This window comes from Megalobrama amblycephala, linkage group LG8, assembly GCF_018812025.1.
Source record: "Megalobrama amblycephala isolate DHTTF-2021 linkage group LG8, ASM1881202v1, whole genome shotgun sequence".
In the NCBI taxonomy this organism is placed as follows: domain Eukaryota; kingdom Metazoa; phylum Chordata; class Actinopteri; order Cypriniformes; family Xenocyprididae; genus Megalobrama; species Megalobrama amblycephala.
In genome coordinates this window covers 34,907,492-34,922,971 of record NC_063051.1, presented here as the reverse complement: position 1 = coordinate 34,922,971, position 15,480 = coordinate 34,907,492, and the positions used below count along the sequence as shown (strand labels likewise).

Genomic DNA, 15,480 nt, shown 5'->3' with positions numbered 1-15,480 from the left:
GAGAACATTCAAAAGTAACGTTCCCATAATGTTAGAAGAATGATACAGTTGAATGTTCCCTTAATGTCTGCATAATCAAAATGATTTTTAAAAGTGCAGAGACCATTCAGAAATAACATTTCCACAGCTAAATGTCAATGTTAACAAACCATTATAACATATTTCTCTTTAAATAAAAATATATTAATCGTTTATAATAATTATTGCAATATTCCATTTAAAAAAAAAAAAAAAAAAAAAAACATTTAAATTTCATGGTGACTTTAAATCTGACTCTCCATCATATATTCAGTCCCCACAATAATTTTTGTTTGGCTTTGGAACAAAAATTTAAATTCTGGCATCATTTATAGACACAGCTAGACAACCATCAAACAAATCACACAATCTGAAACAATCATGAATATTATAGTGTCTATTTATTATGATGACATTCAGTCAGAAGTAAGACAGAAGTCCTTCCTATCATCATGGTTAATTTACAACATAAATTAATGCTTTTTACAATCAGTGAAAATGCACGTTAATAAAAATTAACTTACAAATGCAACAACAGCTTATTGGTTGTTGTATAGAGTAGTCAAAAGGTTAACACACACATTAAAGGCCAAATTCAGTATTAGAAACAAAACTAGAGTGAAATGAAGATGAGGATCTGCTGTGGGAGTCTTCCTCAATGAGGATACGAGCACAGGAAGTGAGTCGTTACTGTGGCGGCACTTCCTGTGTGATGTGTTGCATGCGGAGGCTCTCAGAGCATGAAGATCTGCTCGTGGTTTTGCTCCTGCGTCGGCTGTCGAGGGCTTGGGAGACTGACGCTGGCGGACGAGCTGTTATTCATCGAGGGAAGATGATCTGCAGCTTTAGCTCTGCCTGCTAAAAACTTATCAAACTCTGTCAGCGAGAATAAAGAGAACATGATGAATGACTTACAGTGTGTGAATGAGATATAATGAGTAATAAACATCAGCAGACTCTCACCTTCACTGGTCACACCCTCACTGTCATCAATGTCAGGCTGAAAAACATCATCAACATCCAGAAATATGTTTAGAATGAAATTCTAGCAGTTTATCACCTACTATGACTGAAAAATGAAATGGAAACTGTAGGTGTTATTCCACAATAAACAACTCAACAGGTCCACACAATAGGTCCTGTAAAGTGTGCGCTGTGCTGTGACTCCAGCAGATGGCGCTGCTGCTCAGCATTACACTCACATGCATTGCTCATAGTGTGAAGTGTAAAAACAGATCTCTCTTTACCATCTCTGCAGACAACCACTTCTCGATGTCGTCCATGGCGGAGCTGCGTGGAGCCGGAGCCTGACAGGACACAAAACACCACAAATGTTCCTCACAAGATCTCACGTTTGTTAATTATTGATCACCTGTGTGTGACGCTGATCCTTTAGAGATGATTGTAAAAAGTTTCCGTTCATCTGTGAGCACATGCAAATCACACAGATCACACAGACAACGCCCAACCAACCATCACCTGACAGCGTAAATCTGCTCCACATAAAAGGCCTCTCGTGATTATTGATTAATCATCTGATTGAGATTATTTGATCCGATCACAATTATTTGAAATAATGGTGCAGTTTACATTTCAATCACATTTTGCCATCCAAATAAGGGAAATTTAAGCTCGTAAAGAAATGACATCAAATGCATGATTTCGTGCATGGATATTTTACAAGGTTATTATTATATTATATTATATTATATTATATTATATTATATATATTATATTATATTATATTATATTATATTATATTATATTATATAACTACCAGTCAAAAGTTTGGAAACATGACTATTTTTAATGTTTTTGAAGAAGTCTCTTATGCTCATTAAGGCTGCATTTATTTCATAATAAATACAGAAAAAACAATAATATTGTGAAATATTATTACAATTTAAAATTATGGTTTTCTATTTCAATATATATTAAAATATAATTTATTTCTGCGATCAAAGCTGAATTTTCTGCATCATTACTCCAGTCTTCAGTGTCACATGATCCTTCAGAAATCATTCTGATTTATTATGTGCTGCTTAATATTATTATTTTATAACCTGTGATGCTTTTTCAGGATTTTTTGATGAATAAAAAGTTAAAAAATATCAGCATTTATTTAAAATAGAAATCTTTTGTAACAATATACAGTACCGTTCAAAAGTTTAGGGTCAGTAATTTTTTTTCTTTCTTTTTTTTTGAAAGAAATTAATACTTTTATTCAGCACGGATGTGTTAAATTGATAAAAAGTGATAGTAAAAGATTTATATTGTTACAAAAGATTTATATTTTGAATAAATGCTGTTCTTTTTAACCTTTTATTCATCAATGAATCCTGAAAAAAGTATCACAGGTTATAAAATAATATTAAGCAACACGATAATAACTGAGTATCAAATCATCATATTAGAATGATTTCTGAAGGATCATGTGACACTGAAGACTGCTTTTTTGAAAAATGCTGAAAATTCAGCTTTGATCACAGAAATAAATTATATTTTAAAGTATATTAAAATAGAAAACCATAATTTTAAATTGTAATAATATTTCACAATATTATTGTTTTCTCTGTATTATGAAATAAATGCAGCCTTAATGAGCATAAGAGACTTCTTCAAAAACATTAAAAATAGTAATGTTTCCAAACTTTTGACTTGTAGTGTATATTTTATATATATATATATATATATATATATATAAATATTATATTATATTAGTTTATATATAAGTCAAATAAGCCTATTTTATTACACTTTTTATTATATATATATATATATATATATATATATATATATATATATATATATATATATATATATGTGTGTGTGTGTTCGGGTGTTTTAGTGCTGATATTTGCTGCAGTTTGTGTCTCATTTGAGTTGAATGAATCAAAGCGTGAAGCGGCGACTCTGTGAAACCCACCAGACCCTCACTGTAAATCCACTGAGACTGACGCACCCAGTCGCTCTCGCCGCCCTTCACACACAAACACACTCCAGCACATCAGACACAGTAACGTACACGCGTGATCAGAGTCATGTGAGGGAGCGTGTGTGTGTACTGACCCCTGCCGTGACCTGCAGCCGCGTGTCCAGAGCTTCAGCCAGACCCTCCACTGCTCCGGGGTCCTCGTACCGCACACTACACACACATCACAACATCGTCACACACACACCTCACTTCACTTCCCCTCTAAAGACCTTCAGATGTACGTCAAACACAAACCTCTTCCTCTGTTCGGCCAGAGAGCTGCTCCTCGTCTGAGCAAACATGTCAAACTCTTCATCTTCAGGCGCTGAGACACACACACACACACACACACACACACACACACACACACACACACACACACACACACACACACACACACACACACACACACACACACACACACACACACACACACACACAGGTTACGTCCAGGTCTTGCACTGAATGAAACTGCAGAACTGGATCTCTCTTACCTGAACTGTGTGTGAGGTCAGATGGGGGGTGGGGCTCGTGTTGATTGACAGCTGGGAGAGTGTTCTGATTGGTTAATGGAGACTCAGGGCTGAGGTCAATAAGGTTTCCGTTCTCAGTCTGGTCACATAAACCATAAAATCATTGCGTAGGTATGTGCAGAATATCAATATGCAATCATACAATTACAAACAATCTCTATAGATGTTATTGGGCAATATAATTTTACCAACATTTAATCAGTTGCTTCATTTCTATTTCTGTGCAGTTCTGCCCAATGCAAATTCTTATTGGTCCAAATCAAGCTCCATGTGTATATGGAGAGCAGCAGTCAGAAGTTAAAATTACATTCATTTTCTCCAGATATATTTAATTTTATCTATTAAAGTCAGTGCTACTGTGAGGTCAAGGCTGTTAATCAATGGTTTATGGTTTTGTTGAAGCCATACGTTTGCATTATTTCAACTTATTTTTAAAATAATCATGTTAAACAGCTGATATTTGTTGTGAAAAACCACTTTACCCATGATGTCCTACAGAAAATTCGAAGTAAACAGCGAGTAAATCGTGCAAAAAGAGCTTGCAGGGAATGCCTACTCCCATTAACAATATATTTTAAGCTTATAGCAAAATATGCATTTTAACATAAAAGTTAAGTATATTGTTTCTATACATAATCTACTATATTAATATTTTTCCTTCATGTTATTTGCAATGCTTCATGGGATTGTAGTTCTTTCCTTCATTACAGCTGTTAAGTTCACAGTCTTTGTCTGATTTTCAAATAATTTACTTCAAATCAAAGTTTGTAATGTTGTAATAAACCCTATAGCTGGTATGTTTGGTTCATGGCTTATAACATTTTTTTGGTAACACTTTGGTATGGAGAACACATATTCACTATTAACTATGACTTTTGCCTCAAACTCTTAATTTACTGCTTATTAATAGTTATTTAGCTAGTTGTTGTGGTGTTTAAGGTATTGTAGAATATGGTCATGCAGAATAAGGCATGAATTAAAGACCTAGGACATTTTTGGGTCACCTGACTCGCTTGTACTTTTCTTTGTTTTCCAACCCATTCTAGCAGTCAGCATCATATACTATTTTAAACAGGAGAGCTTGAAGTTTCTATCTAGCTCATTTAACGTCTCAAATTTACATTTATTCTGTCTGAGAATTGATGAATTTAACAGAATTAAGAAAACCGTCAGCAAAATTTTGGTGTTTTTTTTTACTGTGAACTCAAACAGAACCTCATTTTTTTCCTTTTTAAAGTTACACCTGGATGTTCTAGATTTCCAGATTAAATTTTGTCTTCATGTAACAATATTTAACCCTTAAATGCATGACTGTTTCGGCCAATCATTCTTACATATTCGGGTCTTTATCGACCCGGATCTATATCTAACATCTCTACCTGTCGCAATAATATAAAACTCCTCTGATATTAGAGTAGCAATTACAGAAGAATAAAACAAATCATATTTTGTTACCTTTTGGAGCTTGAAAGGGCTCCGTTTGAGCAGATGTTTTATGCCATCATCACTGTCCTCATCAGAGCTCATTTTCCAGTAAATTCAGCAAATAATAGGCTAGTTTTATGTTTGAGATTGCAAATATGAGCCCAATCGTGATCTCAAACATATTCTCAGAACTATATCATTTTCATCATCTCCAAAATCAATATTTCGATCGCTAACAGCTTCACCAGATCCATCCAGTGACAGTGACAGTCATATTTGATTGCGTTTAGTACTTGCTCTGCAGTAAATCGCTGAGCCATTTCATGTTTTTCTTATTATTTTGTTTTCCATCTAAATGAGTCGTCACTTCAGACATTGCCACCTTGTGTAATAAAGGTGAATTGCACTTATTCTGTCATCTAAGATTCGATTAATGTTGTGCAAAAAAAATATATACGTACACTCATACACACCTCGGGTCGTTAGCGACCCTATACAATTTTTACAAAAAATTAATTCAAAAATAGGCATTCTTTTATAATTTTATGATTTTTTTTCTTGTTATATTCTTTATAATGAATTGATTGAGGAATACCAAGAAGGTTGAAGTCTAACTTAAAAAAAATGAATGAGGAGGAGGGTAGTGAATGACTTCTCGGGTCACTAAAGACCCGAGGTATGCATTTAAGGGTTAAGCAAGCTATAGCCATTTATTACATCATTATTATAGGCGGTTTTCAGTGAACCACTGGTGTTTTTTATTTACTGACAATGTAGATGTGTCCAAAAAAGTTCAGGAAGTAAAATAAATAGAAACATTGTTACATAATAACAGAGCCCTGAAGCAAAAGTGACACACTCACTCACTCACTCACACACACACACTCTCATGCAAATCTGTTATTTTGTGTTTGTTTTCATGGACACAAATATGCACGCACGCAACTACTTTCACTTTGCCTCTGTTCAAAGTTGCAAAGAAATATGCTAATTGGTGGATCAAAAGACCAAAACCTGTGTTTATTGGTTGAGTAGACGATAGTTTCAACTAATCTGGGCACAGGGGTGGGACTAAGCATCAACAATCATTCCTGTTGGGCTCAGAGGATAAAACAGCACAGGTTTCTTCAAATCAATGCTGATTAAAACTTGATGACACAATCACGTTCACTACAGAGCTTCAATGTCTGACAGAGATAAACGGGATACCATGCTTTATAGGTACTAATAAACAGCCAATATGCAAGTTAATAAGCAACTAGTTACAAGGGAGGACTGTTCCCCATACTGAAGTGTTACACACTATTTTAATACCTATTGGAAAAATGCACTTACACACGCCTGATTTACTTGGAAGTCAGAACAGATGAAGGTTTACCTGTGACTCCTGCTGTTCTTCTGCGTTCGATTTCTGCATGTTCAACCTGTCAAACCTTCATCCAGAGAAAGAGAGAGAGAGAGGGGAAGTGTTACAGTAGATCTGGACACTGGATTAGACTCGCTCTTCAATGGAGCATCACTGCACCTCTCATAGCGGATGAAAGCATTGTTGAGATCGTCATTGATGAGCAGAAGTTCTCCGATCATCTCGTCCTCTGATAGATTAGGAATCAACTCTACAACCCTCTGCTGCATCTGCTTACACACCGAATACAGCTGCTGCTCTCACACACACACACACACACACACACACACACACACACACACACACACACACACACACAGTGACCAAGTTAGCCATGATCAAAACACGTTACACGACTACTAAAACACACGCTAACAGACACACACCTGCAGCAGTTCTGTGTCCGATGCTGAAGTTTCTCCAGGTTTGACGTTATTCAACATCTCAGTCATGACGGTCAGATTTCCTTTGACCAGATCCAGTTCAGATCTCAGCTTCTGCTTCTGGAAGGAAACCAGTCAGAACAAACACACAAACGCTGAGCACTTCAAACCACACACCCCAAACTCAATGATCTCAAACCCCTGAACTTTAACTCTCGAGCACCAGTGCGTGATTTGTCTTTTTCCTGCCTGTGCTTTCATATTCCCTTCTTTTGGTGAAACAAGATGCATTTCCCATTTCTGACAGTAGATGGGGCAACCTGTCACTCTCATGAGATCCACCAATAGCAAACCACAACCATCCAATTAATTCCCCACGGAAAAAATCAAGCCCCGCCCTACATTTGTTCTTGTTCCAGAAGTGTTTATCTTGGATATACGGCACAATAGAGAAGAAAAGACGAGCGCAACTTCAGTTTCATGCCGACTTTAACGAATCACTCCCTGCTGAGCTTGTGTATTTGTACCTTCTCAGGTGAAACGGGGGTCAGTTGTCCGTTCGATGGGACACATTGAGGAGTGTGTGCCACTGGTGCCGAGTTAGTGCGTGTCCTAGAAGCAGGTGGGGACACCGATGAGGAAGACATCCCGTTTTCTGGAATACTCTGTGAGAGATGATGAAGAGTGAAGAGAAACACAGCAATGCTCATTCTGTCGTTCCAACATTATTTGTTCAGTGAAACATAAAAAAAGATGTTTAGCAGAATGTTCATGCTGCTCTTCTATATATTCACTAGGGCTGGGACAATAAATCATTGCATCGTGAATTAGGGCTGAAACGATTAGTCGACATTATCGACTATTAATAAAGAATTGTCAAAAAATCTTTTTGTTGTCGAATAGTCTTTTGATCTCATACTGTATGACCTATTTGAAGGGCCTGCAATAACACGGTTTGACCAGTGGGGCGCTGTAGCGCAATACTGTAATGTAGCCCTCCTGGATCGAATCCAATAGAAGAAGACACGGTGCTTCAGAGTGCATAGTGCAAACGAAGTCGAAACCCGTAAAATGTGGGAGCACAATGAATCAGCTTGTCGTATCATGATTCGGATCGTGCGTCAAACTGCTGAAGTCACGTGACTTTGGCGCTCCGAACCGCTGATTCGACACAAAAGATTCATAACACTCTGAAGCTTCCTGAAGCAGTGTTTTGAAATCGGCCATCACTATATAAGTCGTTATTTTGTTTTTTTGGCGCATATTCTCGTGGCTTTATAATATTAATATTGAACCACTGTACTCACATGAACTGATTTAAATATGTTTTTAGTACATTAATGGATCTTGAGAGAGGAAATGTCATTGCTCAGGCCTCACAGAGCCATCGGAATTTCATCAAAAATATCTTAATTTGTTTTCTGAAGATTAATGAAGGTCTTACGGGTGTGGAACGGCATGAGGGTGAGTAATTAATGACATTATTTTCATTTTTGGGTGAACTAACCCTTTAACATAGCATAAAACATAACGTTTAGCATAAAACTACAAAAAATGCTGTGATGCAGGCCACCAACTCTCATTCAAACTCACTGTTCGCCACACGTCCATTTTCTCACGCAGTGAAAGATGCATCGCAGAACCAAGACAGCGCGCCGACAGATAAGAGAGATCAGGTTACTTTTGATATAAAACAAAGTCTTAACTTTTAAATTCCTGTCAATTTTACTGCGGGATTCAAACAATACATGTAGTTTTGGCGCGCTTTAATGTGGCGTGACAGATCGCTGTAGTGCCTCAGGTCAAGCGGCACGTGAACCTATTATCTCTTCCTCTTTTCTGCTATTACAGCATGAAATAAACATGAGTGAAAATTAAAAAGTATGTTGAAAGATACAGTACAACTTACTGAAATGAATCCAGCTCTAATGTAATCACTTAATCAGATATTCAACCGCAGAAAGCAGCTTGCAAACAAATGTCACAAAATGTTACATTTACCTCACGAAAGCCGTTCAGTGACCATAAACTCGATAATTAGTAAAAAGAAAAAAAAAAAGAAGAAATCTAGAGAGGAGCTTTTTTCAGAAATTTTTTCACAATATTACATATGCGTGTTTTTACTCTTATTAAAAATTTATTACAATTCCTAGACTTAATAAAAACAGTCATTTTAACAGTATTTTTTAACAAATTCATAAAAAATACACTTTCAAAAGCTGAAGTTTTTCTTGTTTTAATTATTAGTTACTTTAACAGTTAAAGTATAACTCAGTATTTTAACTAATTGCTAGTGGAAACATTTGAACAAAGTATACTGATTAACCAGTATAATAATCGATAATTAGTCGATTAATCGTTCCAATAATCGGTAGATTAATCGATTATCAAAATAATCGTTTGTTGCAGCCCTATCGTGAATCGAGAAATGATTCTGGATCAATTCTGAAATTTTCCAAATGCATCGTGATTCTTTCTCGAATTGATTCTGAGCTTAGTTTTCAACAGCAGATGGCGCTGCGTGCTTTAGAAACAGCCGAAAGCTTCCAATTCCTTACACACACCACTTGAACCTTCTGTAAATTAATCATTCATAAAGTTCGAAAAGGTTGAAGTGAATTACAAAAGCATTCTGAGGTGCAAGTACATTTTCAGCCGAACGCACGAGCGCTCTTCTTCATGAGCATTTGAGTGTGCGGTTAAAAACTAGCCTAGAGCGCCATCTGCTGTTAAAAACTAAGCTCAGAATCGATTCAAGAGAGAATCGTGATGCATTCAGAAAATCAGAGACGCGATCCATGAATCGCAATTAATCGATTTATTGTCCCAGCCCTAGTATTCACTATAGAAAACTACTAGACTTTTTATTAAAGTACCCCTATTATGCTTTTTGGGATATTCCCTTTCATGTAGTGTGTAATAAAGATGTTTGTGAATGTAAAAGGTCTGCAAAGTTTCAAAGATCAACTAATTTGCATAATGCCAGTCTATGGTCTTCATTGGCTGAACAGCATCTCTTTGCCCCGCCCTCAATCACTGTAGTTGTATCTGAGACTGGAAGAGTTTCGTATCACTGTGTATCAAGTGCTGAGATTCAGATATGATAATGAGCATTTGGGTTTCGGACCAATCACAACAGACTGGGCCATCTGACCAATCAGAGCAGAGCAGGCTCTCAGAAAGGAGGGGCTTAGAGACACTGAATCCTTTATCAAACCATTTCAGACACTGTGAGAAAAGAGCTGATGCTGCAGTGGATATTATGGTCAAATTAAAGTGTTTTTTGACTTGGATGAATGTAAATCTGTTGTAAAAGACTCCAAAACACAATTATGTATCTTTAAAAATAGCATAATATGGGCACTTTAATTTCAAGCATTGTTGTAAAATTCCCTGATAAGAATAAAAAAGCAATGTTTCACTCCACAATTGACTATATGCACGGAGCGTTCTTTAGAACTTCAGCAATAATATAAGCCAGCTGGAAAACTTCCGGTGAGAGTCATTTGCTGGTGTGTTGAGCATCAGTAGTGTAATACTTAGTTTATAATCAGAATATAGTCACTTAAAGGTCCTGTTTTTCGTGTTTTTTTGAAGCTTTGATTGTGTTTATAGTGTGCAATATAACATGTGTTCATGTTTCGCGTGTAAAAAAACACAGTATTTTTCACATAATTTACTTATCTGTATACCGCTGTTTCCACTGTCATAAAAACGGGCTGATGACTTCCTTGTTCTATGAAGTCCCTCCTTCAGAAATACGTAACGAGTTCTGATTGTGCCAGCGGTTCCTGTGTTGTGATTCGACAGCAGTTTAGCCCATCTTGCCCGGAAAGGTCACGCCTCTTACCATAACGTGGAGATGCACGCGCTCAGTGTTATTGTAAACATGTCTTTAATTTTACCCTATCAATTTGAGCCGGAATCGGACCCGGTGATTGGACTGCGGGATGAAAATAACAGCGTTTCGACGACATGGCGACAAACACACTCTACAAACGCAACTCTTGTGTATTCCTGTGGGCGGAGGTTAGTCAAAAAACTGTTTTAGTGACGTCATTAAAGAAGGAAGTAGAGGGATGTAGTCCAAACTGGCCGTTCGATGTAGGCGACTTCTGTTAAATAAAATATCTTGCTTGGCATTGAACTTTGAGCTTTAAAATTTTACAGATTTTATTTATACTCTAACAACAACATTACACACTAACTAAAGTTTGAAACATGGGCTCACGAAGAACGGGACCTTTAAATAGTCAGGCATAGCATTAATTTAGTTATTAAAACGTAAGACAGCATAAAAAATAAATAAATAAAGATGTACCTCAGTGTTTCTCCTCGGCTAAATTCAATTCAACCATCAGTTTTCACACTTTTATGTGAAAAAAAGCTTAAAAAATTAAATGTTTATTGTGCACTTTAGTTAGATTCATTGAATAAAATGTGTGTTTTCACAAGTGTGCTGAAATCATTGTGCGCTGCTCTGACTAACAGCTACTGTGATCGCTTTCGGTGTCATTCATTCACAAGAAAAGTTATTGTTTTTCAGGAGATTTTGTGAGTATTTCATACTTCACATTGACAAAATGTATTTTTAAACCTAGTTATTTTATAATGTTTAATATTTGGTCAAAAACAAAGTGAAAAACAATTAGAGGAAATGGCTGATATATGCGCAAATAAATGCTACTTTGCCGCCACCTGCTGGTTAAAGTGGTAATTATTGTCTTTTTTATTTTTAAATAAGTGTTTTCTATCAAATGTTGGATTTCCTACATTTTTAAACGTTTGGTTTTACAATGGGCACAATCTCAGAAGGATGAACAAATAATGTTTGTGTTCTTCACATTAAAAATAACATTTGAAGTGCTGAAGTGTGTGTCTAATTACAGCTTTTTTAAACAATCCCAATAGCTTCGTCTTTATTGCAATCAATAAAACTGGTTTATTGGCAAATTAGGTAAATGTGATAACTGCATTAAAATATAAATACAACATTAAAAAGTCAACCATTGATGGTTTTGTGTCGATGTACAGCGACTACAGAATGAACAGCTAACAGTTCACCGGAAATGCCCGAGCTGGCTTAACCACAACCAGGAAGTAACCGTGCATATAGTTCGTAGTCACTAACTAACACTGGACGACTGTGGATGTGAGATTTACCCGGTTGGGTGTGTGGATGGGAGAGAGGGCGTCTAGATCCGTCATTGGAAACTCCAGGCCTCTCCGCCTCAAATCCTCATATACGCTCACCACTCCAGACAGAGCTGGAATGTTCCGGAAGGCATCGGCCCACGCCTGCAACACAGAAGAGCGTTAATGCTCAGCGGAGCCACTGCATTAACAACACCTGCAGTGAGACTCACCTGGATGAGGCTCAGGACTCGGTCGTGAAGGATCATGGGTGGGTTGTTTTTGGGCAGTATCGCTCTGACCAGGACGCCCTCCACAAACTCTCTAGAGCAGACGTGCACATGGAAACGCTGGCCGCAGTTCTTCACACACGTCTCAAGAACCTGAAACACAGAATCCATCTTATGATGGAGGAGACACACACATCTGGTCCTGTAGAGGAAGTGATGTAACGGACACTCACAGTCAGAGCCAGCATCACCTCCCTGAAGTTCTTATTACCCACAATCCTCTTCTTTAAAGCTTTCGCTGCATCTTTGGGTCTGAAAAACAACACAAACTTTCAGAGGACAGAGAGAGGCAGACGTTACTGTGATAACTGGAGGTGATGGAGTCGCACCCGTCATCGGTCTCGTTGATGATGTCACAGATCTCCAGGTTGAGGCTCCAGTCCTCCGACTGCAGGGCAGAACTGGTGGCTTTCTCTGGCACACAAACAACCGATAAACTCCATGAAGAAAAGGTTTAATTCATATGAAATGCAACCAATGACAAATGCAAAGTGAGTTAAATAAAAACCACCATGCATAAATTATCAAACACATTACAGAATTACAAAATGTCATGCCATTTTTATTGACCTATTAAGGAGTGAAACTCTTGCTGTCAAAGGGGTTTTCAGAAAGTCATTTCAGATAGATGATGTCAGGAGAAATGTGACCTTTAATACTGACTGATTTATCCACCTGCAGCGTGGGCATTTGAAACAATGAGGGCTTCCGGTCTCAGTTACTTTAGCTGTACAAAAACAGTCTGCAAACTGGTATTTGTTATCATGTAATTGTAATTTATTATCCTAATCATAAACACTAGTTTGTAGCACAAAATAGTTTTACTGTTTACTGCACTTTGTTAGTCTTTGAGTTACTTGCACATCCACAGAAAATAGCTTACTTTTGTGCACTGGTGGTCGAATGTTTGAAATTATTACGATGTTGTTTAATGTTTTGAAAGAAGTCTATTCTGCTCAACCGAGGTTGCATTTATTTGATCAAAAATAAAGTGAAAAACAGAAATAGTATGAAATATTATTACCATTTAAAATAACTACTTTCTATGTGAATATACTGTAAAATGTGATCAAAGCTGAATTTTCAGCATCATTACTCCAGTCTTCAGTGTCACATGATCCTTCAGAAATCATTCTAATATGCTGATTTGCTGCTCAAGAAACATTTCTGCTTCACATTTTTGTGGAAACTGATATTTTTCAGGATTCTTTGATGACTATAAAGTCAGCATTTATTTTCAGCTATTTATTTAATGCATTTATTTCAGCATTTATTTAATGTGCCTTTGCTGAGTTAAAGTATTACTTTCTTTTTTTTTTTATCTTACTTAACCCAAACTTTTGAATGGCAGTGTTTCATAAAAAAAAAAAAAAAAAAAAAAAAATGCAAGACTGCAAAAAAAAAAAAAAAAAAAAAAAAAAAAAAAAACGGCAAAATAATAATAATAATAATAATAATAATAATAATAATAATCAGCAAAATCTGTTTTCAACATTGATAATAATAAGAAATTATCTTAGAATGATTTCTGAAGACTGGAGTAAATTCAGCTTTGGAATAAATTACATTTTAACACACAGTATATTCACATAGAAAATAATTATTTTAAATGTAATATTTCACAATATTACTAGTTTTACTAGCCAAAAAAACCTAAATAACGACTTATATAGTGATGGCCAATTTCAAAACACTGGTTCATGAAGCTTCAGAGCGTTATGAATCTTTTGTGTCGAATCATGATTTGGATCGTGCGTCAAACTGCTGAAATCACGTGACTTTGGCGCTCCGAACCGCTGATTCGACACAAAAGATTCATAACGCTCCGAAGCTTCCTGAAGCAGTGTTTTGAAATTGTCGTTATTTAGGTTTTTTGTGGCGCACCAAAAATATTCTCGTCACTTTATAATATTAATATTGAACCACTGTACTCACATGAACTGATTTAAATATGTTTTTAGTACATTAATGGATCTTGAGAGAGGAAATGTCATTGCTGGCTATGCAGGCCTCACTGAGCCATTGGATTTCATCAAAAATATCTTCAGTTGTGTTCTGAAGATTAACGAAGGTCTTACAGGTGTGGAACGACATGAGGGTGAGCAATTAATGACAGAATTTTTATTTTTGGGTGAACTAACCCTTTAATGTTTCCAGACTTTTGACCGGTACTGTTTGTGTGTGTTTTGTTACCTCATATAAAATACATTTCTTTACAAAAACAATTTTCTGTATACTGCAAAATAAGGAAATCAATAAAGTAGGCCTACATAAACAGTACATTTAGAGAGTGGGGATGAGGTTTTACTACTAACTTTGATTTTTCTCACCTTATGAAAATAGTCACAATGCAAAAAATCTTATTGATGAATTTCAGTTTGTATACTCTATTTCTCTGCCTCATACAGTTGATCCAAACCACGTGATTAAAACAAACATGAGCTTCACCCAGCTGAGACCTCTCTTTCTCTCACACACACACACACACACACTCCCCCTCTCTCTCTTTCATGTGACTGTCAGCTGCTTTCAACCGCATTCTTTGGAGGTGTGTTTGTTACATTAATGTGAAAAAGAGAAAATAAACACAGTGAGAAAGTGAAAAGAGGAAGTGTCATTATTTGTTAAAAAGTAACGAAGCTTTCTGACACAGTTCCGCAGCACAATGAACTTTGGCCGTTTTATAAACATGGCATCAGCATTACACCTGAAACTACAGTCCCACCTGACCTTCATTAAACACCAGCCTGACTTCATCACATTTCTGATTAACGCACAGAATCACTTCACTTCTCTGTTTTGATATCTTACTAGTTTTCCCGCATCACTCGGTTCTCTGCGCGTGAGACGCGTCTGATCACTCCGTCACGCGCGCGACTTAAAAAGTTATTATTAAGCGACTCCAGCACACACGAACTATTGTTACTGTAAAACACTTACGGATCCGCTGTCCGAACAGGAGACGAAAACACGCTGCCGATGAGAAACTCCATCTGTAAGATGTCTGAGTGACGCGGCGCGCTCACATATGACTGAACCATGAACGCGCGCTCACGAGAAGGAAGTGCAATATCGATATTAGGTCAAATATCGCGTGAATATTGAAGTGTCATCATTTTTAGAATTTGTTCAATTCATAACACAAGAAACAATCAAATATTATTATTATATATTGAAATTTTATTACAGTATACGCTCTTTACAAGTATTATGTGCACAAAAAAAAAATAAAGTATTATTGACAAAAATGTCAATGAACATATACAGAACATGACAAATAATTCTGCCTTCAGTCAGTGTGAAATAGCACCTTTGATTC

The 15,480-nt window shown here is 36.5% G+C and overlaps 1 protein-coding gene across 1 annotated transcript; it reads right to left on the bottom strand.

Moving 5' to 3' along the window:
• Positions 1-400: 400 nt before the first annotated feature.
• Positions 401-15,217, bottom strand: LOC125274448 (target of Myb protein 1-like). Its single transcript, XM_048200865.1, is given in 17 exon segments — positions 401-894; positions 982-1,018; positions 1,266-1,325; positions 2,945-2,998; positions 3,088-3,163; positions 3,248-3,317; positions 3,487-3,604; positions 6,329-6,383; positions 6,476-6,609; positions 6,742-6,858; positions 7,266-7,403; positions 11,902-12,036; positions 12,105-12,254; positions 12,335-12,413; positions 12,491-12,575; positions 15,102-15,114; positions 15,116-15,217. Coding segments are annotated over 17 exon segments (1,551 nt in total). The 5' UTR covers positions 15,203-15,217; the 3' UTR covers positions 401-751.
• Between the last annotated feature and the right edge of the window lie 263 nt (positions 15,218-15,480).